Source organism: Clinocottus analis, unplaced genomic scaffold, assembly GCF_023055335.1.
Source record: "Clinocottus analis isolate CAN_PGR_092001 unplaced genomic scaffold, fCliAna1.0.p SCAF_16, whole genome shotgun sequence".
NCBI classification, from domain to species: Eukaryota; Metazoa; Chordata; class Actinopteri; order Perciformes; family Cottidae; genus Clinocottus; species Clinocottus analis.
The window spans coordinates 6,596,083-6,623,894 of NW_027175887.1; the positions used below are offsets into that span (position 1 = coordinate 6,596,083).

The 27,812-nt window shown below is 44.8% G+C and overlaps 2 protein-coding genes across 7 annotated transcripts; one reads left to right on the forward strand and one right to left on the reverse strand.

Moving 5' to 3' along the window:
* The first annotated feature begins 750 nt into the window (after positions 1–750).
* On the forward strand, positions 751–21,793 carry svilc (supervillin c). 5 transcript variants are annotated; one of them, XM_068577870.1, is made up of 34 exons: positions 751–875; positions 3,290–3,797; positions 4,808–4,963; positions 5,099–5,275; positions 5,692–5,726; positions 6,614–6,675; positions 7,640–7,785; positions 8,463–8,694; positions 8,932–9,512; positions 9,643–9,769; positions 11,078–11,125; positions 11,255–11,317; positions 12,145–12,219; positions 12,325–12,412; positions 12,505–12,579; positions 12,660–12,689; positions 12,783–12,981; positions 13,560–13,729; positions 13,812–13,913; positions 14,015–14,151; positions 14,896–15,043; positions 15,373–15,518; positions 15,641–15,816; positions 16,567–16,711; positions 16,819–17,137; positions 17,260–17,411; positions 17,838–17,940; positions 18,034–18,241; positions 18,345–18,478; positions 18,566–18,721; positions 18,873–19,016; positions 19,127–19,239; positions 19,370–19,525; positions 19,740–21,793. In XM_068577870.1, exons 2-34 carry the CDS (start codon positions 3,523–3,525, stop codon positions 19,827–19,829), a joined length of 4,968 nt encoding a protein of 1,655 aa, XP_068433971.1. In that variant the 5' UTR covers positions 751–875; positions 3,290–3,522; the 3' UTR covers positions 19,830–21,793. The 5 variants fall into 5 exon arrangements, with proteins under 5 accessions (XP_068433971.1, XP_068433972.1, XP_068433973.1 ...); XM_068577871.1 differs by having other exon boundaries at positions 18,037–18,241; XM_068577872.1 differs by lacking the exon at positions 11,255–11,317.
* Positions 19,949–26,658, reverse strand: tmem98 (transmembrane protein 98). 2 transcript variants are annotated; one of them, XM_068577879.1, is made up of 7 exons: positions 26,528–26,658; positions 24,549–24,787; positions 23,674–23,805; positions 23,069–23,102; positions 22,862–22,977; positions 22,723–22,782; positions 19,949–22,368 (listed from the first exon to the last, which is right to left on the reverse strand). In XM_068577879.1, exons 2-7 carry the CDS (start codon positions 24,677–24,679, stop codon positions 22,167–22,169), a joined length of 675 nt encoding a protein of 224 aa, XP_068433980.1. In that variant the 5' UTR covers positions 24,680–24,787; positions 26,528–26,658; the 3' UTR covers positions 19,949–22,166. The 2 variants fall into 2 exon arrangements, with proteins under 2 accessions (XP_068433980.1, XP_068433979.1); XM_068577878.1 differs by having other exon boundaries at positions 24,537–24,787.
* Between the last annotated feature and the right edge of the window lie 1,154 nt (positions 26,659–27,812).

The following is a 27,812-nucleotide window of genomic DNA, read 5'->3' on the forward strand; positions in this document are numbered from 1 at the left end:
ATCTGAAGATCTGCTGCAGTTGGTTCTGTGGCTGATGGTGAGTTTGAACATGAGTCCTGACTCCACCCTAAGCGTACATCTCTTCTGGCTCCAAGCTAGTTAAGCTTGGAGCATAGATCATAGATGGTTTGGACATGGTGCTTGTGTGAACTCTGGACAGTTCATTTTAGAGCCCCAGAAGAAGGTATCTCTTCTCTTGCAGCTGTTTACTCTGAACACAAGGGGGCAGTGCAGAGACAGTGATGGGTCCTCTCATAGCCCACAGGCAGAGAACTTCAGTTGTATTTTAGTTAACTTAAGGATCATATCACCCAGTTCAACACGTCCAGTCTCGTGATGCAATGCTTAAACAAGGAGCCTCAAGTATTCCGTGTGTGTAAATTACTTTGTGGCCAAACGCAACATTTGCATCACGTGAGGACAATGTAAAATACATCAATTAAGTTTATGAACTAGATTTTGATTCACTTTTAGGTCATATGTTTACGCAGTGACACACTTACAACGTCTTACAATTCCTGAAATGACCACAAAAACAAACAACAAACACCTGCCATGAAGTCACCGTGGGGCGTTTGAGGCTCTTATTCTCCCGTAAACGCCACAACGAGGCACGCGACCACAGCTCGAGGAGAGCTGCGTCTCTCGGTTGCCATATTTACGGCAGCTTCCTGTCCTGTGCAGTGGCGTCCCCGGGTTTGTCCTTCTATTTATATTCCACCTCACCCCTTGAGACGGCGAGCCCTCCGCAGCTGCGAGTGTGACTACATTTGGAGCGACAGTCTGGTTGAAGGGCCAGTGGAGGGACAGCCGGTGTGAGGAAGAGGAAGGGCAGCGGCACCACTCGTGCCCGGTTCACGCGGCGCCTCGTGCATGTAAGTTCTTCATTCTGCCCCCATTACTGTCTCTATTAACGAGCTGAGAGTCGAAAATGTAGCCAGGACCGAGTTCTGAGTATGTATTCACTGCTGCTGTTTGATCTGTCAGACCTGCTGAAGTTTGGGTGGTACGGTGGTCATGGAGGTTTTATGGTGTTCGGCCACTTCGCGAGCCTTGTGTTGAAAGTTGTGTGGAGTATTTTCTGAAACATGCGCGGAACGTGTTTTACGCGCAGTTTACGCACAAAATAAACTGCAAGAACCGTGAATCTTAACACCATGGTTGTTTGAGCCTTCTCCAGTTATTCCCTCATCTGACTCAATTGTGGCATTTTCCTTAGTTTAAGTAGTTTATTTTTGTTCATTCTGAATTACTATTAAAACAAATAAAATTAAACGTACCGTGGCAGTCTACAATGTTTGAGTATTAATGTATGTAACTATTCGTCTGGTGATTTGAAATAGTCATCTATTTTTTTTCCACAATCTATTTTAAATATTTGGATTGTGGCACTTGTGGTAGCTACTTGTTGGACAAATGAATACAATACACATATGAAATGTTAAAACTGCCATCTGAGCAGCTGTTAATGTGCTACATCCCGCTGGGAGCCAACAAGTGGATTAGGGTGGTTACATGACGACGATACTCTGCACTGCAGCCACATGCCTTTTAATGTAGAGATCAGGTCAATGCATATCTACATGAACACATCCAGAGTCAAGACTTTAGCTGCTGCACACTAGTGGATGTATGAAGGAAAGGCCTCTGAGAATTCCTCTTGCTTCATGATGTGCTTTCTGCAGGTAGACGAGCCAGGACAGGTGTAATTGGTCAGAGGCTTATTCTTGGCAAGCCTTTTAATCAGGTTTACTCTGCTGCTGCTGGACATTGAGGTCCTCTTGTTAAGTAACATCCAATATGTCTGCACTGGAGTAAAACCAGCCTGTCGGCATGTAAAATGTATGCAGGAAGGTTAAAAGTGCTATTGGAGTGTTTGAGAAATTAAACTGCGTGAAATATTTGGATTCATACCTGTTGATATTTTTATTAGAATATTAAACCATTGTGGAAGTTTCCTTTTCTGAGTCGGAAGAGAATGGGACCTGTCCGCTCATCCACAAGCTTTATTTCAGAGCTGGTGTCAACAAGTGTCGCTGGATTAGAAGCCAATGATCCTTGTTGAGCCTCTGAGGCATTCTCCCCTCCAATCGACAGTCCTGCAGCGTGTCACATGACCTTTTTGCTCTCTGAACGAGCCACTTACTGATGTTCTCCCAGCAAAAACATAAGTGTGGCGTCAGTGGGACTGAGGATGCTCGTGGTGTGCTTTCAGAGTTTGCGTATTCTGATTGGCTGACTGTTTTTGTTCAGAGCACTTGTCAGCATGTTTGGAGTGACAACACAGAACAAATCTTTGAGCTTGTTGTCTTGTGTAGGTATTGATCAATCTCCCGCTGACGATGTCTGCAAATGTGGTCTTCAGTATATTCAAAATGACTTCATTATATCAGTATATTTTGGACGTTCCTGAAAGTAAGATCTTGCCAGTAGTTGTGTACACTTTGACAATCTTTGTACTATAATCATTCACTTTCTTTCCAGCAGTCTAAGAGAAGCAGCAAACATGCGAAATTACACTTGCATCTTTTACTTTGTGAGCTCCACTGTCACCAGAGCCATTCAGCCCTGCTGCAGATGTATCTGCTTTACTAAGTCCGTGGCTCATGTCTCTTTGTTCTCGCTCCATTGTGCTTCCCGCATCAGGAATGCTGACATCTACAGTTTCAGCGCACACAGTCCCTCATTTCATTTGGGAACCCATCTGATGGTTAGCTGCTGTCTTTAAATGCAAATCGTGTCATATCTGCGCTATTTATATGTGGCTTACAGCCTCAGGCGTTGTTACTGTTGTTTATTCACCTCTAGGCAACCATGATGGAGCCAACTGGGACTTTTTTGGGCTCATCTTTGTCAGCAGGTTGCCTGGCAACATGTCATAATGTCGATAGCTCATAGACTAATTTGAATCCATAGCTTATCAGGCCCCGCTAGATAAGTTTTGAACAAGAAGTTACAGTCTGTTGTGGAGAAGACGAGCGAGCCTGAATCCTCAGTGCTGTCGAGGCCCGGACCCGGAGTGCTGCTGAGGTGTTGCGTTTCAGTGCAAGGGGAGATTCCTGCATGGCACTGCAAGCTGGTGCAGGTCATCTTACATGGACTCTAGCAAGAGGAGAGAAGAGGATGCACTTTTAGAGAAATGAGTTAATGTATAATGAAGGCTCATCAATGTTGTCATGAACCTCTCTAGGAAGACGTGTTCAGAGTGCTAAAGGGCACATGAGTTGTGTGTCTCTTTCTGAGTCAGCTTCTGACTGTTTTTTGTTTTGTTTGCTTATTTATCTTTCAGGAGCAATGTCTCACCCGTGAAGGAGCAGATTGTTCTTCAACCTCTGATTGGTGGACTCTCGGCTAAGAAAATCTTTTAAGTCCAATGGAATCTGAATTTCACCGGAGTAAAGTTTGGCCTCTGAGTTTTGCCTTCGCTAAAAAGTGGAGAAAGAACAACGCGTGTGATTTCTCTTCCTAAATGCTCTGCAACCATTTGAGGAGCAGATAATCCACTGAATCCTCCCGAGGGACATGGATGCCATGGAGAACCCGGTCCTGGAGCCAAGGTCCGAGCGGATCGCTCGCTATAAAGCTGAGAGGAGGCGGGAACTGGCCGAACGCTTTGGCAACATGGAGGAGCTACCTTCCAAGTGTGTGAGGAGGGACGGCAAAGAGGGGCACGACCCAGCAGGCGAAGCCCACCGAGGGACTTTCAACTCAGATGACCTGAGTGAAAGAGTGAACGGCAGGACACGAGGGGTTTCAAATGGATCAGAGGATCCCGCAGAGTCCAACCACTTGAGAAGGTGAGTCATGTCTGCAGTGAAGGATAACTCCATTGAGGGAGTAATGTAAACCATGTTTTATTAAAAATCATATACTTGAAATCATCTCTGTTTACTGGCAGTAATCAGTGTCCTTGTCCAGCTGATAACTGAACACATTTTAGGTTCGTGGGGTTAAAATAATCTGGGTGAGCAACTTTTGGACAGAGCTGTAAACAAATGTCTTGAGCCTAAATGTGGAGGGGAGCAGGTGTCTCTTGGGCTTCATTTGTCCAAAGACCAATAAAGCAACATGCCCACTACCTAACCCCCGACTTCAACCTTTTCCACTCTGACATCAATACAAACTGTAGGTGTCGTCCTAAAATAACACAGCGGATAGTTAATTTTGGGAACAGCATCATATTAATATCGTCAGTGAGAAGAAGGGACGTCATGTAGTTTCCTTCTTTAGAAGTTTTTTTTGTTTTCTTCGCTGCTACTGAACAGCGTCAGACCTGGACACAAGTGGAGATTAAATAAAGCTAGATGTTAGACTTGAGGGATCATCGTATTTACAACCTTTCTGAAGTTCACAATGTAAATCCCAGGAGGTTCTACTACCAGTTTTTGAACTTGGTCTGCTTCTTACTCGCAACCGTCGAGCAGCTCCAGATCCTTGACGTCACCAGCTGATCTGCAACCTTTGTGACTAATTCCAACCGAGCGCTCTAAATCAGTGGGTCGCAGCAGGGAACGTTAAAGCCAGACTGATTCTTCTTCTGCACTTGATTGGTACACTTCTGGCCCGACACTTTCCCCATCATGCAGTCTGGGGGCTTTACCTTGGAGGAACCGAGACTGGTAACCTCTTTGGTGTCCGAAAAAAAAAAAAAAAAGGTACAACGTTGCACCGTTCATGATTAGAGCGACCCATTCTTTTTGGCTGCTGGAAAAGATTCAAAGTTGTACTTCCGTCTGAGAGCGTTCCTCACACCTACATTGCACACACCTGCATCCTCATTCCTTCCCCTCACTCCCGCCCCCTGCAGGCAGGGTTCCCCGGACTCTGCCAGCATGCTGAGTGGGGAGGGGCACCTCGTCCCTGTCGGACTCGATGCCCCGCAGCTCCACACTCGAGTGTCGGTGGGCCAGTTGAGAAGTGCTCTTCTGCAGCAGAGCGGGAGCGGAGCGCAGCCCCACAAAGTGTAGGGTCACCTGCATGTGTGTGATCCAGACTGTCACCGTCAGCCTCCGTATACCTCGTTGGCTGTATTTGTCCTGCCTCAACATCTTCTTCTCCCTCCCTCCCTCCCTCCCTGCTCTGTCTGTGGGGATACTAGTTGCCCTGACGCTGGGCGAGCCACGTCCTCTCTGGATCTGGCTGTGAAGCCGGGCTCTGAGGGGGGGCGGCGCCGCTCCCGGCGTTACCTCCCCGGCGGGTCAGGTGGCGGTCGCAAGACGAGCGAACGCTTCAGGACACAGCCGATCACGGCCGACGAGATGGAGGAGCGCAGCGGGTAGGGGCCGTGTGCTGTGGTGCAACATGAGGCACCTGGTTTGGCTTTTCCCACAGAAGATACTGTTTGCGGTGTTTTGCTCGCATGATTTTAAAGTAGTGTGTAAACATGCAGTCACACCTGCCTGAGCTTTGACAGGTGCAGCTCCTTTACATAAATGCCCACGGGTGGTGCGGTTTGCATGCGTTTGACCTCCGTCATGACCTCCACGCTGTTGCTTTACCGAGCATGCAAATATGACACAGTATCTTGATTGTCTGGAGCTGCATAGTGAAGCACAAAGACGTGTATTGTAAGCTTGCAGCAGGATCTGAAAGGGGACGTACAGGAGCCGGAGATTTTGACCTTTAGACCTTCACCTCGCTGTTTGTATTTCACCTGGTGACTTCATGTTGTGCCTCTCTTCCCTCTTCTAGGTCGTTGGACGCCGAGGAAGAGGAGAACTGTAAAGGTGAAGCTGTGTTCCCGCCTGGCTTCATTCGTACAGTTTGTTATTGTGGTTCAGAGACAAACGGCTTTTGTCTGTCACGCTGGTGCACCGGCCATGTGAACAGTGACACGGAGAGGGAAGAGTTCACAGCAGAACACAATACTGGTCACAAAGTGATGGCAACACAATGATGGCACAAGTCAACATCTTGTGTGGGACATTAAATGGCAACAGTGAAGTCATAAACACCATAAAATCAAAATATGACATTTTCATCACACGCCCCTTCTAAATCAAATATTTAAAGCGTGCATCCAAGATGCCCAGTTGCCTCCACAAAGTCATATAACAGCTCTTAAAATGAATCGGGTTATATTTTAGGGCTTACAATGTTTAAACACCTCTTTGGTGACAGATTTATGTCTCACAAAACCATGTATGTGCGCAGTGGAACACTGCTGAGTCAGTGTCTCCCATAAAAACATTACACGCAAGTCTTTACAAGGATCGACTCACTGATTTACACTACAACTACAGAAACTATGAGACAATCTCGACTTTTCTTTTGAACTCATTTCAGGCTAGCGTGTTGTCAGCCATCTCCTTCAGTGTATTAACTCAAGTAACTAACACGTGAATGGGGTGGTTCAGATTTTATTTTAGGTGGCTTTGTATGAGGTACTTTATCTTTAGTCTGTTTATTATTATCGACAGTAGACCAACACTCCCCCAGCTGCGAGAAGCAAACGGGAGCAATGTGCTGCTGTGGACTGAGGCAGCAGTGTAGTTCAGACCCCTATTGAGGCCCTTGTGACCTCCAGCTCCTTCCTTAAATATCCATTGTCTGAAATGGGAGGATTCATAAACCGTTGATGACACAATGATTAATGTCTTCTATCTTCTCTCAGCCGATGTGAAAACGGACGACAGAGCCAAAATGAGCGTGGCAGCCAAGATGTCGTTGTTCAAAGTGAGTCTATGTTTACTGTTGAAACAATGTCTTTGTTGCTGCTCACGACCTGCTTATTCTGTCTTATACTTTTAAATGCGATCCGTCCGGGGCTCTTCCATGCGTCTCCATCTGCTGCGTCCAGCCACAGCTGAATCCTGCAAGGCTTTCTGAAAGTTTACTCATGACAATTAGGCTGCGATGAACTCGTCTAACTGGAACAACTGCAAACTGCAAATAGTCCAATAATGATGCATACTAATGCGGCGCCCCATTCGAGATCGAAAGCTACTATTATGAACGGGTGATAGGTTGTCGAGAAATGTATTGAACAGCTAGAGAAGGCTCCTCTCCGTCCACCATGGACGGCCACCTCAGCTGCTCACCTTACGGTTTGAGACGCGTGGTGAGTCGGCGCTGAGCACGCAGAACACAACCTGCTCTTATTGAGAGATGTGAACGGAGGAACAGGTGCACAGTCTGTTTGTACAAGACTACATTCACAGTGTGATGAGCTTAATTAGTTTTCTCTCTGCACAGAAGATGAAACGCACGCTGTCTTTTCACCCCCTGCACACTTTTAGTCATGAAATATAAGTGAAAATGTGCCAGACACTGTATTACCAATAACAACCATAGCAGCGGTGCATATAATTAGCCCGCTACTCTGTGGAGGCAGGCGGGGAGGTAACTGAAGCCGGCAGGGCTCTGGTTACACTGTGACCTGTTGGGCTGGCATTCTATCCATGTCGCCAACACGCTCCACCTTACAGCGAGCTGCTTTATTAACCGGCTATCCGACCCACCGCCCTCCCTCCATCCATAGAAATAGAACAGGAGAGTTTTCGCTGCCATTTTTGTGGTCCCCCTTGTTACTTATTTAGCAGATGGAGGCTGCTGATTGAAGCCGCTAAAAGGACCTAATGCGATGGTCCGATGTCGTATTGTTGATAGTAACGCAGTTCCTCCGCCTCCTTTTCTGTAGGAGCTGGAGAAGACTGCTGCGCCGGAGGCCTCGGCCTTCCTCAAGCCTCGCTCGGGCAGCCTCTGTCATGAACGCAGGGTGCGCCGTGGCAACGACCACCGATTTCTAACTCAGCCAATCACCTGTGAGGAAATCGTGGCAATCAGGTGGGGAAGCCTCGTGGCCACATGGAGGAATACTGACCTTGTTATATGCAGGCATATTACATTGGCATTCGGTTGTATTCTCAACAGAGAATATGCACAGTAGCAACTAATATTGGCATGGCAATATTATTGACTTGTTTTTTTTAATCTTCGCATGTATAAAGGGTAAATCTAGCATTATTCTATATATTTCTTACTGTCAACAAGTCCCTTTTTACATAGAACAAATCCAACAATGACACATCTTTAAATACAGGTCACAAATATAAAAAAAACAAGTTTAATCATTTCCTAAAACCGGTGCTTTGTAGTTATTGGGAAACTTTACTAAAGGAGTAAATGGTGTATTTATAGGGGAATACCGTCGGTGTATAATACACATTCAGTGCTCTAATAATTATTTCCGGCAGCAGCATGTGTATGTGGGATTGACTCGTAATAAACTTCGCTGTTCATGTTGATGAAGGAGCACATGATCCAGAGTAACAATGTGCCTGCCCTGTTTTAATACCAACGGAGCTACATGGCACAGAGGAATAAGAAACATCAGGTTTTGGCTAAACAGTCAATATTAATTAGCAAGAGCAATTCATTAGCTTTGCTCTTATTTTGGAATTATAAGCCTCTTTTTTTTTTCTTTTTTTTTTTGGATAACATGCGCTCATGTTTCTCTACAGGACCCCCAAACCAGCACCACCAGTGGAGTCCCAGTCTGTGAGTCAGGCTGAGTCGGTGGAGGATGATGACGAGACCTGCAAGATGACCATGAGCGAGAAGCTGGCCCTGTTCAACAAGCTGGCCCTGCCGGAGAGGCAGGGGGACGTCCCCGCTGACGGGCCCCCAGAGAGACGAAGGCAGAAGGGGGCGCGGTACCGCACACAGCCGATCACTGTGGAGGACCTCAGCCTGGTGAGTAGACGAGCCGAGCATTTTTTTTAATACAAAAATACAAATAAAAAACGGTCAATACTACAAACTAAATGAAGAAAGAACACAAAAGAAAGTGCTTTTAAAACAGGCAGCGAAGGCTTTTAAGTTTCAAACATGGTTAGTAATTAAATGTACATAGTATATACTGAATAGTATTTAGAAACAATATATATATACCTTCTGTATGTCTCACCCTTGTGCCTTGACTCTGTTCAGCTCCAGAAAGGCCCCGTGCAGCTTCCCGCCTTCTCTTTGTCCTCTCATCTGTCGGACAGACAGCAGGCCTCGTCTGTCAACCTGAAACCCAGCGAGATACGCTTTTCCCAGCCGAGAGCCGACACTGGTCCTGAGCCTGGTGAGCCCGGTGGCCCACAGGGCCTTCAGCACCACGACTCTGAGCCGGTCTTGAGAGGAATCCTGAAGAAGAGCTGCTCCGGAGGCTCAGAGTGGAGCAGGAAGGAGAGCGGTCAGACGGACGCGCCTCGCAGCCGTGAACAGAACGGTGGCGGCTGTGAAGAAGCGCCGACGCAAGCGAGGAGGGGGAGCGCGGAGCTGCAGGAAATGTCTGCAGCACCACGGAGAGCGAGAGGACCGGCTTCAGGCGGGGAGGGAGGCTCACTGGCTGCCACACCCTGGAGGCAGAGGGCTCGAAGCAGGAGGGAAACCGTTACCTGTATACCAACAAGAGCCGACTCGGAGCGGGACACTCCTCGGGAAGAGAGGTCCTGCCAGACGAAGCTGCCGGGAACGCCGGTTTCCTCTGAGAATCACAGCTCGGATACGGCTGGGAGAGTTCGGTGAGTGATGTCTCATTATAAGCAACAAAATAAATGGAGAAATTTGGGGAGAACATCGACTGCTTCATGTATTGGGTTCTGCAAAAAGTCTCCTTTGGCTAATATTCTGTGTAATCGTTGTATCCAAAAGACAGCCGAATGTGGAAGAGGGTGTGAGGAGGTCGAAGGAAGAAACGACAGCCACGGGACATGTTCAGGTCACACTGGTAGATGGCACCGTGAAACTGCAGGAGGCAACCAACACCAGCAGAAGTAAGGTGAGGAACAAAGATATGTCACACTGTTCCTGCAAAGGTCTGTGGTATCTTCAGTATGTGCAATGAGGATCTCAGGGGACCGAGTCGCAGCTGCAGAATCAACAGCTGCTCTGCTTCTGGTCTGTAACGGGGGAAACTGTTTGGCCCGCCGTAATCTCTCATCCTCTGAAAGTCTAGTTTGGAGCCAGTGTAACTTAAAATCACATTTTTTTTGTCCCCTTCATTTTTCAGTTTGCTTTACTTGGAGATTCAGACCCTTTCAACTGAGAGCTGGTTTATTTGATAGTCCTGTATCACCGGGCTCTACCATTTAATATTCTGCTTTGAGTTCAGGACCATTCAGGGCTTATTTCAGATCACCCAAACATTACCTGTAAGCGTTGCATCACTTTGCTGGTTGTACTGAAAACAGCATGCGGTCGTGTCAAGTCCTGGTAAAATGTTGGTGCAGACACAGTTGACTGAATGTATGAAAGAGTGAGAGATATTCACAGAGCGGCACAATTCAGAAACGTTTTGGAAAACAGGCCGCTCGACTGGCATCAAGAAAATTAGACTTTGACTTGACACTATTCCTTAAACTGGTTCATATTAGAAACCGACATGACATATCCACAATGCGCTTTGTTGAAATGTATTTTGACATTGTTGGGTTCACCCTTCCTACCTTGCTGGAATCTAGCAGGAGAAGAGGCCAGTGGTTAGAGCCGTGCGTTTGTCATGCCAGTGAAACCAGATATAGCATTTCTTAGCAACAGCACTCTGGATTTTATGTGGAATGTAAACAGACTGATTTGGTTCTGGTGGTTCAATGTTGACCCTTTCATGACCTTGTGGTCTCAGCTGCACCCTGGAGACGTGGGTGTGGGAGTGTGTGTGGGTGTGTGTGGGTGTGTGTGGGTTCACATTAACTGCGTTTGTGTGAAGGGGGACACGAGGCAAAAACTATGGTCAATTTTGACATATTGGGCTATTTTGCTTCCATAATATCTTTATGCAGACTAGTGGAAAGAAAACATTCAAAATAGACATAAAGATGTTTGTTTCCACACTAATTTCTCTTCAATTCACCAAAAGTTAGCGATCAAATAGATTCAACAAGATATCTAAAATTATAGGAATTAAAAGAGTTTTGTACTTTGCTCAATCCAATGTTCAGGTTTCGGTTCTATAAATGTCGGATACTTTTTGGAAGTATGAAGGTCTCCCCTTCATCTTAGTATAATTTCTGTTTGTTCTCAGGGCAACATTTCAATTAGTTTCCTGTTTGTATTCTCTACTGATTTTCACACACACTGTCCTCTGCAGGAAGAGACAGAGCGCCTTCTTGTGGAAAGTGTCAACGCTCAGTGCTGGGTAAGTTTTCCACTGATATTTTGAAATGCATAGATCTATTGAAATCCCCATTATGAAGATTGTATGCATTACTAATTTTACAATAGCTTTAGCCTTCCCCTTTCTCTTCTAATTCCTCTTCTCTCCCAGGAACCCGTCTTTGCCTCTGTCTATTCTAGCAGTACACCCCAATATATCATGTGTTTCAATCAGGTAATTGTTTGAGTCGCTGCATGGCTGGTTCATTTTCGCTTTTATTTTTATTTTTTTATTTTTGGTTTGCAGTGTTTTTGGATGCAGTGAAAGCTTTTTGTCATCGCACAGTTTCACGCGCAGGTGATGTGTGAAGTTTGACTCTCGCTAACGAGTCGACTTCGTCACCTGCAGAGTGTTTTTTTTTTTTTTGTCAATTTTTCTCAAGTGATACATCGCAGCTCTCACTTCACGGTTTCCATTTTGTTCCTGTTAATTCTGTGCTTTTCACTTTCGTCGTTCTCTTACACAACACTTTTTTTTTAATGTCATACGTCCAAATCCAACCTTCCTAATCTTTATGTTCACAATATTTGACAGACAAAAGAAAGAAGACCAAAGCTTGAGACAAGTATTTCCTCACCATATTTCTCCCGCTGTATTGAAAGTAAACTCAAAAGCTCACATTTAGCAGGTTACTGACATGTTTCTTTGTCACGTTTCCCTTTATTTCACTTTGTGTATTCATCAGGACAACACACATTAATCAATGCTCTGTAAATTTGTATGCATAATATAAAGTAATGTTAAAAAATAGTTTGAAAGTTTTCCTTTACGTCCATGTCAAAAGAAGTCTGTACATCTTGGAGTTCATGTGTTTTGCTTCCTTCATATATTTTGTATCTTGATAGCTTTTATCCGATTTGTTTATTGCTCCCAACGGAGGCGGATTTATTCATCGTCATATATTTTCATGTGCATCTCTCCAAAGGGGCCTTTCCCCTCTCCACTGAAGAACTCACCTGTTGCCTGATTATCTCTGTATTCTGTTGTCCCTTCGTCCTCAGACCAATCTGTCCTTTGAGGCACAAGAAGTCTCCTCTTCTCCCGAAGACCAGATTCAGCCTCAGTGGAGACAGAAGGTGGCACAGAGCGCCATCTCTTTTTGAAATTTTTTTTAACGTTTTAATCCACAGAAGAGTTCATCTGTTTCTTACATGGACACATCTGTTTGTCTGTCTTCATAGAGGGTGGAGGATGAGATGGACGAAGTCAAGGAAATGAATACAGAGCAGGAAAGCAATGCGCAAGCGACCGGATGTATGAACAAGAGAGGTGCGTTTACTGGCTCTGGTTTTCTCGGCTCTCATCACGTCTTCACCTCAATGGGTTTGTGTCTCTGACTCGTCTCCTCTGTTTTCCGTTAGGATCTCCAGAATCAGTCAGAAATGACACCTCTCATGAGGAGGAAGACTCTGAAGCTCTGACGCGCTCATATGAAGGTCAGAGCTGCATTAGCTGTGAATAAAAACAACTTTTGTATTATTTGTTTCTCTTAACTGTTTGCTCTCTTGCTTGACAGAAATCCCCACGCAGTCTTTGGAGTTTGTCGGTAAGGTCGTGTAAAGTCTCACTAAAAAAAAGTTGTTACAGTCTTAAGTATTTAAAAAAAAAGATCTATATTTCCTGTCCTGTCCTGCTGCAGCCCCACAGAGCTCTCCGCTCTCAGTGTCTCCACATGGCGTGAGGGAGGAGACTCCTGTGGATGAATCGAACGCGCCCGGTGCTGGTTTCTACAGCGCTCCGTCCCCTCCCGCCGCCTGCGCCCCCCCGCCGTGTGGAGACGCCGCCGCTGCAGCGAGTGAGCAGGACCTGAGTGTCCTCTGCCAAACAAACGCACCCATGTGAGCCTGGTTTTCACCACAGATTGTATTCTAATTATTGTTCATAGTTATCTGAGCAATAATGTATATACTGTGCTATGGTCTCTGACAGGTCTGGAAATTATCTTGATTTTAGGAAGATGCAGTAGCAGCAGTAGTAGTAGTAGTAGTGATGATGAAAAAACAATAATAATAACGCCTTTTTTTTAATCAGGGTTTACATAATTCTTTGACAGACAAAGTAATTGTAAGAATAAAAGTGTTTAAACATCAGGTTTGAAATGCTTAAAAATCCCAAGAAATGGTCCTAAAAATGTTATTTCTTTGCCATAAATATATAAAAACAAACAAATAATCTTCCTGTGATAATAGTTGTTGACAATATTTAATTTTGAATATAATATATTTAGATCAATTAATTTACGAGGGATAAACTAGCAATTTTGAGTCCATTTGTGGCGATCATACATGTTTGTACTAATTCCTATTCAAACATGTAATTAAGTGTTGTCTCATGGAGACTATCTATGCGGTCTGTGACGCTGTACTCTGTGTGTGTGTGTGTGTGTGTGTGTGTGTGTGTGTGTGTGTGTGTGTAGACTGACCTCATCAGTCGCAGAGCACAGGCGGTCCGTCCGTCCGTCCCGTCGGACTCAGGGCTCCAGGAACCCTCTCCGGGCTCTTGCTGCCCGGGAGGACATCAGGCAGGACTACATGGGAGAGAGAGTCGACACCACGGCTGCAGAGGAGAGATCCCAAGCAGAGAAGAGTGAGTGGGACTATTTTCTCGTTTCTCATTTTGATCTTCCTCATTCATCTTTTGCTTAATCTTCAATTTCCCCTCCCAACAGAGTCCAAGAACTCCTCGGTGGCAGAGTCGCATGTTTCCACATCGGAAGACTCCACCAAGTCCTTTCCTCCCTTCAGCAGCCTGATGCTCATTCACATCAAAGGTCAGAGCACTTTGGTTTCATCTGTGTGCACGAGTGTCCTCATAAATGCCGTCTTTGTGTTGAGGTTTTTTTTTTACAACAACTAGTGCTTGTGGTGACAGGTAGGCGGCATGTCCAGGTGCGTCTGGTGGAGCCGTCGGTGCAGTCGCTGAACAGTGGAGACTGCTTCCTGCTGGTCACTCCGGAGCATTGCATCCTGTGGAGCGCAGAGTTTGCCAATGAACAAGAGAAAGCCAAGGTACCAGAGAGGACTGTTATCATTGTCTATGGTGGGGAGCAACACCGTATGTTGTCAGTATACATTCACAGGATGCCACGGTGTAATAGGTGTAAAGCATTGTGGGCCATGCAATGTGGATTTGGTGAAAATGTGTAGAAATGCTTCACTTTAAAACCTTTATTATCAAACGCAATAAAATATCACTTCATGTGCTAGAGAAGAACATCTGTGTTACTCGTCAGGAACATTTTGTGACTGGAACACATTGTTCAGAGCTTGTACCGTTTCTGGAGGCCACGCCGGCAGTATTGATGCTTTGTAATGATTTCTGCTTTATGCTCCAAGTTATTATAAGTTATTGATTGAAAGAAGTTTCAAATGAAAGGTTATACAATATGGCAGAACAAGTGACATTCAATTGTTGGGTTCGTAAATTCACAATTAAAGATTCCAGGTGTTAAATTCTGTGACTTTATTAAGAATTTCAGCCGCTGGGCCACTGAAAGTGTTTGTGTATGAACGCTGTTAACAAACATGGTGCAATACAATCACAACAGTTTCTGCTTTCAAACATATTCAAACTTGTGACTCAGTTTCAGTATTCGGAGGGCACTTAAAAAACCCAACATATATACTATAATAATACTAAAATACTGTTCCTCACAGCATTAGATGGGCTCCAGGTGAGGAACCTGGTTTAGTACTGAAGTCCAGATGCCTGTTCAGCTGTGGTGTTAGAATGTGATCACTATTGTGTTTCAGGCCTCTGAGCTGGCATCGTCCATCCAGAGTCATCAGGATCTGGGCTGTCGGGCCTCGCAGGTGGTCCACCTGGAGGAGGGGCTGAACTGTGACGGCAGCCTGGCTGCAGACTTCTGGAGGCTCCTCGGAGGGAGGAGACAATACAGGGGTTAGTGGTCATAATGTCTGGAGTAGATTGTGTTAGTGTTACTGTATCACTAAGGTGTAAATGGAAGATTATAAATGAATCACTATATCAAGAATCTATGAACTTGTTGTGTTGCTCTGGACAAACTAATATCCATTGGATGAGGTGGGGGAACTGGAAGTTAATGAGATTATAAAGTGAACTTCCAGATGTCCATATATTGTAATCCCTGTTGTAAAGTAATTATTTACATTTTTTTTAACGCTTTGTGTAATGTAACTAGTCAGTTGTGATCAAATTCGACCAAAGTGACAAAAATAAGCTGGAAGATTTGTTTGCTTTCTCCGCAGGAGCCAGTGAAGAAGAGGAGGATGAGCTCTACGAGTGCGGTGTGGTGGAGTCCAACTGTGTGTACCGGCTGGTGGAGAACAGACTAGTGCCTCACGAGCAGGCCTGGGCGGCTGTCCCTCGTACCTCCCTGCTGGGCTCCACTGAGGTCGGAGGTCTCCTCTGGATCCTCCTGTTTGACCCAATTCCAATTTGTTTCATGTCAGTTTGAACTGCTCATGTCTCGGTTTCCTCTCTATGCGCCTCCTGTGCCTCCGTGTTTGTGTGCAGGCCCTGGTGTTTGATTTCGGCAGTGAGGTGTACCTGTGGCTTGGACAGGATGTCTCCCTCAGCAGGAGGAACATTGCGCTTCAGCTGACTCACCAAGTGTGGGTCGGCGCTTACGACTACAGCAACTGTCGAGTCAATCCACTGGATCCCACGCAGTGCAACCCGAACACACAGCAGTAAGTTCACACTGCATGCGGTGAAGCTTTTAGTCCGTTTAAAAATACACAGCATATCAATATCTGAGTGCATTACAGAAGCGGTTGAAGACAGCGGTAGCTACTCGCGAAGCGTCTTGAACACTGCGGTGCACACATGACGAGACGTGGCTGTAGTTGTGCTCGCAGTGAGCAAACAGCTTTATGTTGACTGTGCATGCAGCTGCCACACACGGAGAAACTCCAGCATTGTGTCCACACGGCATGCCGTCCACACTACACACTGACATGCTGCAGCTGGCAAAAGACAGTTGTTTAGAAATTAAAGCAAGTGGACAGGAACCTGTTGAACACGTCATTACACAACCATCTGCATTAATCTGCCGGTTTAACAGCCTTCACGCTTCTGTGAAGATTGCAGTAACGGGCTGCAGGGATTTGCTCCCTTTCAGTTCCATTGGAGCATTAGTGAGGTCCAACACTGATGCTGGGTGATGAGGCCTGGCTCTAAGCTCACCCCAAAGCTGTTGGAAGGGGTTCAGGTCAGGCTTGTCCATGTAATTTTGGCCACTTAGTATATACAGACATTTATTCTGTATAAGCTCCAAAGCCTTAGTATGCACCTCGAGAGGCAGGTACATCTGATGGCTGTCTAAAACTAAACTGTTAGTAATGATTTCCACTGTCTATTAAGGTTTAAGCCTGTAATGTGTATTTACTGTCATTATACTCCTTGAAAATAGGTTCCTAAGTCTTTAAATCTGTCCTCAGGAAAGGAGAGGGGCGTCCCAGCTGGGCGTTGTTCGGTTGTGTCTCGGAGCACAACGAGACCGCTCTGTTCAGAGAGAAGTTTCTGGACTGGACAGACGCGAAAGGAGGCACGGAGGAAGCTGCTGCAGTCAGCAAGGAGACACAGGTTCATCCTACAGTTTAATGTTCATAAGTCAATTGTTGACTGATACCAGGAAGATGACCATGATTTTAAAGGTTCCCTCTTGGCTTTTAACTTCTAATTCTGCACAGCCCGTTCCCGTTCCGTCTCCCCAGCTTGTGTCTCCAGCTCCAAACGTCCTGAGCGCCTGTGACGCCAAGGCTCTGGTGTCGGGTCAGTCTCTGGGAGGGGACGGCTCGGTCCGTAACGTGTTGGCTGGGGTGGACGTCCAGAGGGGCCACGGGGTCATCACGCTGGAGGAAGGATGCCAGATGGAGCTGAAGACGGTTGCTGTGGACACTTGGCACGTCCAGGAGTTCGATGACAGTGAAATCCCTGTAGAGAGCACCGGACAGCTTCACGACGGAGACTCCTACGTCATCCGCTGGAAGTACAGCATGACCGCTGTTGGTCAGTGACCTCATCATCACGCGATAGCTTACCGTCACTCTCCTCACTGTAGCTCATTCTGTTGTTTCAGTCAGTGTCATTTGATTTGAAATGTAGACATAAATGGATTTTCTCTGCTGTAGATAAGACACACGGCCCTGATGAATGTACCAAAAGTCCCGGACAAAAAGAAAACACTGCCTTCTTCCTGTGGCGGGGCTGTCACTCCAGTGTCAGTGGGCGGGACACCGCTGCTTTCCTGTCTATTGGGACGAACAACCATGAAGAGTCACAGGTAAAGTCTTCAGGCACCGTTTTGGTGAGGGATAATACTTTTGTTTAACTACACTTTTGATGGAAACATAATGTACTCACTGATGACCGTAGTCAATGCAGGATAAGGGGTAGGAAGCAAACTACATACTTTATGTGCTCAGCCTATGTTACAGTTTAAGCAGATGTGAATGATGCAGAGAAATGTTTTATTTATTCAGTATCATATGAAGTGTTTCCTCCCCGTACACTGTCCTTAACCTCTTCACCTGTTATCATCTTACGCTGACATTTTTTACTGCAAATATAGAGCATTTATTCATACCTTTTTTATATTTTAAGGCTTATTTCAGTATTGAGTTGTAGATGTCAGAACTATAGGCTGACATCTTCAGTTCCAGCGGGCCTGTTTTTGTTGACAGCCCGTCTGTTGGTTATGTTTCTGAAGGTGGTGGTACTTCAGGGAGAGGAACCTCCCTGTTTTCTGCAGCTTTTCCAGGGAGGCCTGGTCATTCACAAGGGAAAGCGAGAGCAGGCCTGCACTAATGCAGGTACTGTACAGTAAGGGCATATTTCTGTCTTCCCGTATCCATTCTCCTTGTTTTGGCATTGGACTAAAAATCCACCCTATCTGTTTGTTGTAGCAGAGTGGCATCTGTTCTGTGTGCGAGGTGAGCTCCCGGAGGAAGGCTCCCTGTTGGAGGCGGACTGCTGCTGTGCAGGTCTGAGGTCCAGGGGCTCTGTTGTCCTGCTCAATAGCCAGCAGGGAGTGCTGTACCTCTGGACTGGCTGTAAAGCTAATAGCAGCTCCAGAGAGGTCAGCAAGAGGGCAGTGGAGCGTCTCACTCAAATGTGAGTCACATTCACAGAGTGGGCTTTCAAACGGTGCTGTTTTTTTAAACAATGAAAGTTGAAATAATTCCCCAGCTTGTGAATTGTATGTGTCATGCATTAGGTGTCCATCTGAGTTGGGTCTGAGTAAAAGCAGCCCTGTGGCGGTGCAGGTAGTGGAGGAAGGTTCAGAGCCTGCAGACTTCTGGGCAGCCCTGGGGCAAATGGACAGGAAGGCCTACGACTGCATGCTCCAGGGTAGTAAAACCGCTTATTTCAACCCCGGACATTTCTTTCGGCGCTGTGAACTTTAAAATTTACAGTTGAAAAAATATCTTCCGTCAGATCCAGGAAAGTATAACTTCACGCCTCGTCTATTCCACATGAGTGCCTCCTCTGGGAGTTTCCGGGCCGAAGAGCTGCAGAGTCCATCGCGGCTGCCGGGACTCTTGATGGCAGCACCCTTTGTCCAGGAGAGTCTGTACTCTGTACCGCAGCCGGGTGAGAGCACACTACACAAAAACACACTACATAAAAACAAACATTATAATGCTTTTTTTTTAATGGTACTTATTAGACATTTGATATCAATCTAATCTTTGCCCACTTTATTATCCATTTATGTGACCAAGGTTTGTTGTTTGTCCGCCAGCCTTGTTCCTGCTCGACAACCGTCTGGAGGTCTACCTGTGGCTGAGGGGTCCGCCCGAGCAGACGGAGAGCTCTGCTTCGGCCTGGAGCAGCTGGTATGACGAGAGGAGGTGTGCCATGCAGACGTCACTGCAGTACTGCAAAGGTAGGAGGAAGACGCTTGACAAGAAACGCCATGGAAATGAAAGGGTCACTGGTCTGCTGATGTGTTTATCACATGCTTTAAGGTGGTTTTTTTTTCCTTCTGTATCCCAGAGATGAACCCAAGACGCCCACCACAGGCCTACCTCATATTGGAGGGTTTAGAACCTCTCACCTTCACTAACGTGTTCCCCCGCTGGGAGAGGAGCCTCGGACCCCACACACGGGTACGAAGACCACGCAGTTATATCTATACACCTGCTGTTTCTCATTTTGTAGTCGAGACATTAATACAGCCTGATATTGGCAGTCATAGCTGACGCTCTCTCTTTCCCTGGGTGTGTTTGTTTGCGTCAGGGCGATGCGGGGCAGGTGAAGCTGACCTTGGTGCAGGACGCCCTGGCCCAGCTCATGAAGACCCAGTACCCTCTGGAGGAGCTGCTGCGGAGCCCGTTACCTGAAGGAGTGGACCCCCGGCGCCTGGAAGTCTACCTGTCTGATCAAGACTTTCAGGTAAGCTGACAGCGTAGTATGCAAGTGAGGCCTTTCAACCAGCAGGCCGCAGTGTTTGCTGTATTTTGCAAATGAAAAATAAATGCACTAATGTTTATAATCTGATGATAAATCTTGAGAGGAAGTCTAAACTTTAACGTTTATATTTGATTATATATGAATTGATTTTCCACATTGTTTTCTCTGTAAATAAATCACGGCAATTATGTTTCAGATTATTTTGGAAATGAAGAGAGATGAATATGCTTCCCTACCAGACTGGAAGCAAATTGATCTGAAGAAAAGCAAAGGGCTGCTTTGCTAGACAGCGAAAACAAATGGAGGCTGACTGGCGCTCCGGCAGCAGGGACTTCCTCTGAGAAGGGAAGATGCCAGGGGGGCATCAGCACCATGCTGCTGCACAAAGGACTGCTTACAAAGTAATAAAAAGAGGAAAGAAATTCATTTTATTGATGTCAAACTAGTATGAGTGTGTGGACTCTTTATCAGGATATCAAGGATTTCTCTGTAGCTGTTGTTCAGAACAAAAAAAACCCAACAGAACCAAAACATTTTCCTATTGAGTTTTATCTGTACAAATCAATGAAAGATAAAAAGAAAAGGTGTGTAGGAGTGAAGGAAGGACATCAGTAACAAACTGTGGGAAAGGAATGACAAAAAAGTGCATAAAAAAGGTTCAATGCTAAAAAAAACAAACATGTAAACAAGAAAAAAAATAAAAGGCTACCCACTTTGCTACAGGCTTCCTCCTCGATCGATACCTCTTGCATCAAAACATGCTCAAAGCTGATTTTTAAGTGAACAGATTTTTAACACCACTGCGTTTTTGTCCTGATTGTCATCGAGTGTGTTTGACTCCGTAGTCTATTATGTGTGTTTTAGAGTCTCGTGTCACACGGATGTGTTCATTGTCTGGCTGCCTTGTGTGAGCAAAGGTTTGTGCCATGCATATTGCAGCATAAGCCCATGTGTTCATTGTGGCTGTGCGCAGGCTAATGCCTTATTAGGACTCCTTGGGGATTCACGGTTAGCTATGCATGAAAGAGCAGGTAGACATGCTCCAATAACGTCCCTCTGGCCCAAAACAACACGCTAATTCTGCTCCTGCTCAATCAACACTGTGTTCCAAACAACCTCACATAACACGGCAATACGTAACAACATACTGTATGTCTCTGTAGTGAGTGAAAGCTCAGTATTTCTGCTGATTATTATGTTTTTATTGGTACTTATATTCGAGTAATATTTTTATTCCTGGACAAATGTAGATAGAAACAAAAGCTAATGTTGATTTTGAAGTTTTAGTAAAAAAAAAAAAGTTTGTTGGCAGAATTAAAAAAAAAAAAAAAGTTTGTTGGCAGAATTAAAAAAAAAAACTGTTTCTTGACTGTCTAGTGCTGACTCCTAGAACCACACCGGGGAAAACAAGACTTCTCCAACCTTCACTAGCCCTGTGAGGCTGTACGAGAGCTAAATGCTAACATCAGCATGTGCATGTTGTCAACGCTAAAATGCTGATGTCCATGTTAACTATATTAGTTTAGTGTGTCGGCATGCTAACACACAAACACAATGGACCGGTTGATGGCATTTTCATTCCTTTTTCAGTTATTTGATTAAAAAAAAAAATTTTTTAATTACTGGCTCCATTTTGAAAAAGTAAGTGTGATCCATGCTGTGGAGTAAATTAATACCCGTGCTGATTTTTAAGGCAAAAGTAGTCTTCACAATGGTGGAACTGCTTAAGGTGCTTGAGGAAAGGGCCGGGGATCACCAAAGTTGATAAGATTCATCCTCTGGGAACCATGAATGTCTGTCCGAATGTGTGTGCTAATCCATCGAGAAGCTGATGACATACTTCGGTGTGGCCCAAAGTGGTTCTTCTCCATCGATAACGGCCTCAATTAATCATAATACAATGCAGCTATTGGCCTAAAGGGAATTACTGAACTGGGGAAAAAAAACTCTTACTCTGCTGCTGATGTGGCTAAAACAAACTGCCGTTATGTGGTTACAGCTCACAGACCGCTGTTTCTAATAGCGTAAGAGTATCCGAGGGACGTTTTACCACATCCACAATCAGGCCGACCCGACAAATTGTAAATGAGTCCAGTTAGTCTTCCATTGGTCCACTAAGCTGGAACCCTTTGGGTTCACTGGCTAACTGGATGTTATTTTCCTCAGAATGGATTAGCTGACTAAGCCTCCATGTGACTGCAGTGCTGGTGAGATTGGATTTAGGCCCACCGCTGGGTGATGGCGCACCCGAGAATTTTATTTTTCTGCAGTTTAAGCAGACCAAGTCTATAAAAGAAAAGATCTGCTGTAGGGTAACACACATAACCTCACCTGTATCTGAAGGTGTGACATCTACTTACCATGTTGCTGTCATGAATGCAGATTGATTTCAAGCACTTTTTGGTAAAAATATGATTAAAAAAAGAAACAATTTTCAAGTTTCTTTTTTGTGGAAGAAGTGAAAATGTCAAGTCCCTGCACCCATCAGCACGGCGGTCAGATGTCCCTGGTAATGTGGACTTGATAAGTTTGGTAAGTGTGCCTTTTCAACACTGTCTGGCAATATAAGTACCTGTTAAGTGTCAACTGAGTACAGAAGTACATAGACTTATGTATTTTATGTCTAGATGGCCTGTTCTCTCTGAACGTCAGCTACAAGTAGGCTTCGATACGGCTCGGAGGCCAGCGCTGCCTCGCGCAAAACCACCATGTGATCTTCGGCCGCGTTGAGCGACTGGTCGATCCAGTCCATACTGCCAGACATGTGACAGGCGTTGCGGGTGACCAGCACCAGGTGGCTGACTGAGAGGAGGAGAGCGGTGGCCCTGAAGAGAAGGAAAGCTTCAATTTAAAGCACTTATTGCCAAAAAGCTTTAAAAATGAAGCAAAAAAAAAGACTTAGAAGGGGTCTGATGGAGCTGACGGAAATAAGACCGCACATAAAGGATTGCATAAAGCTTATATTCAAATGTTGAGCTGCTTGTGACACTTTACATTTGTATCACTGTCACTATCTCTGAATATGTCAACGGTTAATACATTATAGATAAATCAAGTCGTGTGGTTGCTCCTCCTCTGCTCTTACAGATCCATAAGAGTCAACGCTCTGTGGATTATACTATCAGTCAGACAAAAAAAAGCTCCTTTAACTTAAATGATGGGACAACAAATGTGATTACCTGGCATCCAGGAGGATGGGATCCAGAGGCGGGTACATGGACCGGACCACGTCGTCCACCCTGCGAGGAGACGGGGCAGTGAGGTCAGACTGAGTCAGTAACGTGTCAGTGAGAGTTGTGTGTAGATCTAATACTCTACCGAGGGCTGATGCGTTTGGCCACACTGATGATGTCGCTGAGACTGGCTGGTGCTTTGACCTTTGCCCCTGAACCCATTGTCATGGCAACCAGCTTTTCAGTCAAAGTGTGGCAGATCTGTCCATGGAAATGATGTGTTAGAGAGTTATCAGTGGATAAGAATATGCACTGAAAATGGACAAAAGGCACTAGTAAGAAATGACATTACCTTAAGGATTGAGATGCAGTGAGAGACCAATCCACTGTGGAGAAAAGAAATGACAGAATTAGTTGGAAGAAGGAGCTGGATATCAAAGCAGCAACACTCACGTGTACAAGTCCTGCAATCAAAATGTTGAGGGAAAAGTAAGCATGGAAATATACTTAAAGTACCAAAAGTATAAATACTTGTTATGCAGAATGATCAATTTCAGAATAAATTATCTAAATTCTCCACGTATCATTAATTGATGCATTCGTGTGTACATTGCTTCAATGTTACATGTTAAAGGCGGGACTTTATCTCAAAGCTTCTGCTTCCTCGAAAGATAAATGGGCTTCTCTTAACCTCTAATAATAGACCAAATTGTATTTGTTGATTATATGTTGTACTGTTAATCTAAAGTCTCAAATTAAGTTTAGTTATTAAATAAATGTTGTGCAATTAAGAAAATGAAACTTACTTGTAAAGTACAAGTGTCTCAAAATTGTACTCAATAGTACCCGAGAACATGTATTTAGTTATTTACTGAGTTAGTGGTGGCATTGAGAGGTCACTCAAACGTCTGAAATGTTAAACCAATGTCACGCTCTAACGGCTCCAGTAAGACGTACGAGGCGTCCTCGATCCAGTCCTCGTTCTCCAGGATGGCCTCAATGTGAGGGTTGGTGATGACCACATCGTCCAGCTCCAGCTCCGACTGCTCGCTCTGGGTCTCCATGGCTCCAATCAGATCCACCGTGGGTCTGTAAAACAGAACAGCGAAAGCAGAGGAAGCGAGGCTGGGTTACCAACCAGAAAGTCACAGTTCCATTATATTTAGATTGGCTGCGGTGAGTTGATTGATTGCACCAGTAAAGCAGGTTTTAGTGGCGATAGCTTCAGTTGTTGCCCCTGTTGTCTAAAGGGGGCCCAGTCGAGGCCGCGAGGTACTTATCCACATTTGGCGGGATGTGGAGGAATGAATTAGGGTCTGAACATGCAAAATGTCTTTCCTGGTAGAATGTGGAAATCAAGTTCTAGGATGATTTGTGACCTTTTTATAAGGAACAATTAAAAGAATGACAAGAAAACAAAGCTATAAGCTTTGGTTGAACATATGGTAACTAATAACACTGTCAAGGGCATCCATAGGGTGGAAAGACGTTGAAAAAAAAGAATTAATTGTTGAGGTAAATGAAGTCCAACTGAGGTTAAGGAATACGTATACATGAAGCGTCCCCGTGGCTTTAAGGTCCGAACGCCAACCATGAACTGTAAAGCCGCTGGTTCAAGACCTTTGTTGCATTGAATTCCCTTGTTTCCTGACATTTCTCTTCTTTTTAAAATAATGCTAAACTATTGTCACACAAACCCTTATCATACAGTTTAAAACAGCTGCGCAGAGAACAACCAATATTGTAATATTTGTAATACATTTTAGGAGCTTAAACTGTGATAAAAGTTAAACTCTGATGCAGACTTAGAGGCTTCGTACTGATTCACTGACTTGGAGTCGAAGGGGTGGAGCAGGTCGTGAGGATGGCAGTAGCGATGTCTGCACACCACCACCAGGGCAAAGAAGGAGGCCAGGAAAATGGTGGCCAACACCCCGATGGCCACGATCACCACCGTCTCCATGGCGACTCCGGCTCCCGCAGCGGCTGCAGCCAGCGACTCGTTCAAGAGGAAGAAAGTCCAAATCAGGGTCGGCTGATTGTCCGAGCTCGATTATGGACGGCGGCTCATCTGTCGAGGACAGTAATTGGTGGTTTCAGTCTGATTGCCCGACATCAAACCAGAGATGAGTGACATTATTACGGTACTTGAGGATATTTCTGCGAGGCATTTCCCTGATTTCCACTTTTGTTGAATGCACCTCCGAACCAATGGAGGGGAGAATACATTACAATCAGCAGTGTTTTCACTGTTTGAAATGTGGCACACCTTCGACTCACATACAACTGATCTTTATCGGAGCAGCCATACACAAAAAGCTGAAGTGCACCTGTTCTTTGTTTGCACTTCATGCAGCATAATGTGAACAGTATGGTTGCTTTACGGATACCTTTTTGTTGCCAAATCAGATTCACAACAAACACTCTACTGATTCTATTGGATTGTAACAACCAGCCACATAATCAAAAACCTTAAATTTGTGATGATTTCCTGTTCTTTCTCACGTTGAGTTGTCAGAAAAACACACATTTAAACTCTCAAACACAGAAATAAATTCCAGAACAAAACCTTGAAGAACTTTGACCTCTTACCATCTGATGTTTTCAGTCCCGGCTGAAGTACTTTTGGATTATCTGCAGTTTAATTTCGGTGACATGTTCCCACATTCAGCCTCTCTGAGAGAGTGTAAAGTGTACCTGCGCTCTGCCCGGTCCTGTCAATCATTAACCCGTCCTGCCCCACCTGGTCATATTCATGGGATGTGAGTAAAGGCTCTGGAGGAAAGCTGTCATTGGCTAAGCAGACAGCTCTCGAGGTAAAGTAGAATATAATTCCTTTGTGTTTAGGCATGCCATTTACAAAGCAGAGAGACGTGGTTGTGTGTGCTGTTACATGACCAAAGGGCAGCTGAACTTCCAACCTTACAAATCTCCACTTTTTTTGCCCGGATGATTACGTGAGATTCTGCTATGGAATGCTGTAATTCTTTAATCTGATTAATTTGTGTTACACTCGCCGTATCACACAGCGTTCTACTGTCTCTCTGCTGCCCCAAAGCCTTTCTGACTCCCTTTTCTTTTCTAGAAATCTCTGCTAATATACAACACTTACAAAGGCAAATGAAGCAACTGGAGATATGTTAGTACACAGAAAAGGACTTTTTTTTCCCCGAGAGGAACATTGGCCCTAAAGTCTTAAGCCTTAATGCTGATTAAGCACATAGTGGAGCTCTTTAACTTGTGTAAAGTAACTAAGAACATTTACTTACTGCTTTTCAGAGTATGTCCATTTTCTGCTACTTAATAGTTATGTTTCCACAATATATAGGGGAAATATTGTACTTATTACGCCACTACATTTATGTGACTGGCAGCTTTAATAACTTTTCACAGTAATATCTTACGCACGAAACATATGAGTTATTAAGATATGCTCCACCACATTGAAAGCTGGAGTTACTGTGCATTGCAACAGTTAAATTTGACATAAAACCCCTTATGATCTGCTGAATATTAGAAAGTCCCTGTTCTGCCTGAAGAGATGACAAAAGAGATGATGAATAAAAACTTAATTTTATACCTCACCATGTTCATTATTCCCCCTCAGTTGTACCAGAATGGACACAAACATGCGCGCGCGCAGTAACGCAAACACAGAATCAATTGTTCGCTTTATTTCACAAACACCTACAGTATCGGCACTGTTGCATCACAGTCATTAAATATGTTCAGTTGTACTAAAAGTCTGCTAAACATGTTGAAAGTTAACACTTTTCAATTAAACAAAGCGCAAAGACAATTGAGTACTTACCGAAACATTTTTTCCTTAACGTTGACTTTCTTTTAGAGGACAAAATACGTTTTCTCTCAGCCAGCAGACGCACGGAGACGGCGCCGACATCTCCAAGTCTGGGGCGTGAACGCGCACGGCGGCGCTGAGGCTGTCGGTGGGTGACTGATGATCAAACTTTCCTTCTTTTTTTCGTAGAAACCTTCCGGCGCGCGCGCGCGCCCCCCTCTCGCTGTAGCTGCGCGTGGTGGCGGGTGCACGCGCCTCTCGGGATTGCCTCTCGTTGGATCCGCGTGCGGAAAGCGCGCTCTCGCGTCCATGTTCTTTCCTGCTAAAGCTGTTGTGCGAATATATGAACCGACACGAACACACGAAGGTCCAGCTAACGCCAGATGGCGTACGCTAACCGCCATATTGTTTGCTTCTCAACGTGTGGTTGGAGGCGAAGACGTGACGATTTTGAATGTTTCTGTTGTTCCACGTGGAGTTTCTGGCACATTCTACTGCAGAATTGACAAAGTAATGCATAATGAGACATTTGTGTAGGTAACTGTGATACTCCTACTATTAGTGGTCCTGCATTTGAATGTTACAACACGGCTAAATGTACTTGCAAGTATTAAAGTCAAATGGCTTCTTGCACAAAATGGTCCCATTCAGAAATATACATTATTACATATATCATATTATTGGCAGTGGTGGAAAACCATAGAGTAAAAATCATCATCAATCATAATTTTGTAACTGGTATAGATGAGGCTAATTTAGAAACATGTATTTACTGGCATTTAGCTTAATCTTCACTAAGGCATCATCATTTATTAGTTGATTTATATTTTGTAATAATAGTCTGAATCTGCAAATTAACCAACAACTAAAGGTAAATAAGTAGAAAGTACAATATTTGTCGTATATTGTCGTATATGTCAATATTTGAAACGTAGACCAGAAGTACCATTATTAAGAAATTACGCAAGTACTATACAAGTACCTCAAATTTATACTTAAGAGCAGTCCTTGAGTAAATGTACTTGGTTACCTTCGACCCCTGATTATTAAAATATCATTACTGATGCTGTAAACGAACCGGTGGATTTATGGGAATCTCTTGGCAGAAATAAATTATATTATACAAATTGTGACCAACCAAACACTGGCTTATATGTCACCTGAAGTCCACCATAGTTCTCCGACACACTTGGAGAGGGAGTGATGAGCGGACGCATTCAGGTAGTTGCAATCTGCAACCTCACCGCTATACAAGCCACTCAAGTCCACACACTGGTCCTTATATTCAAATGTTTAC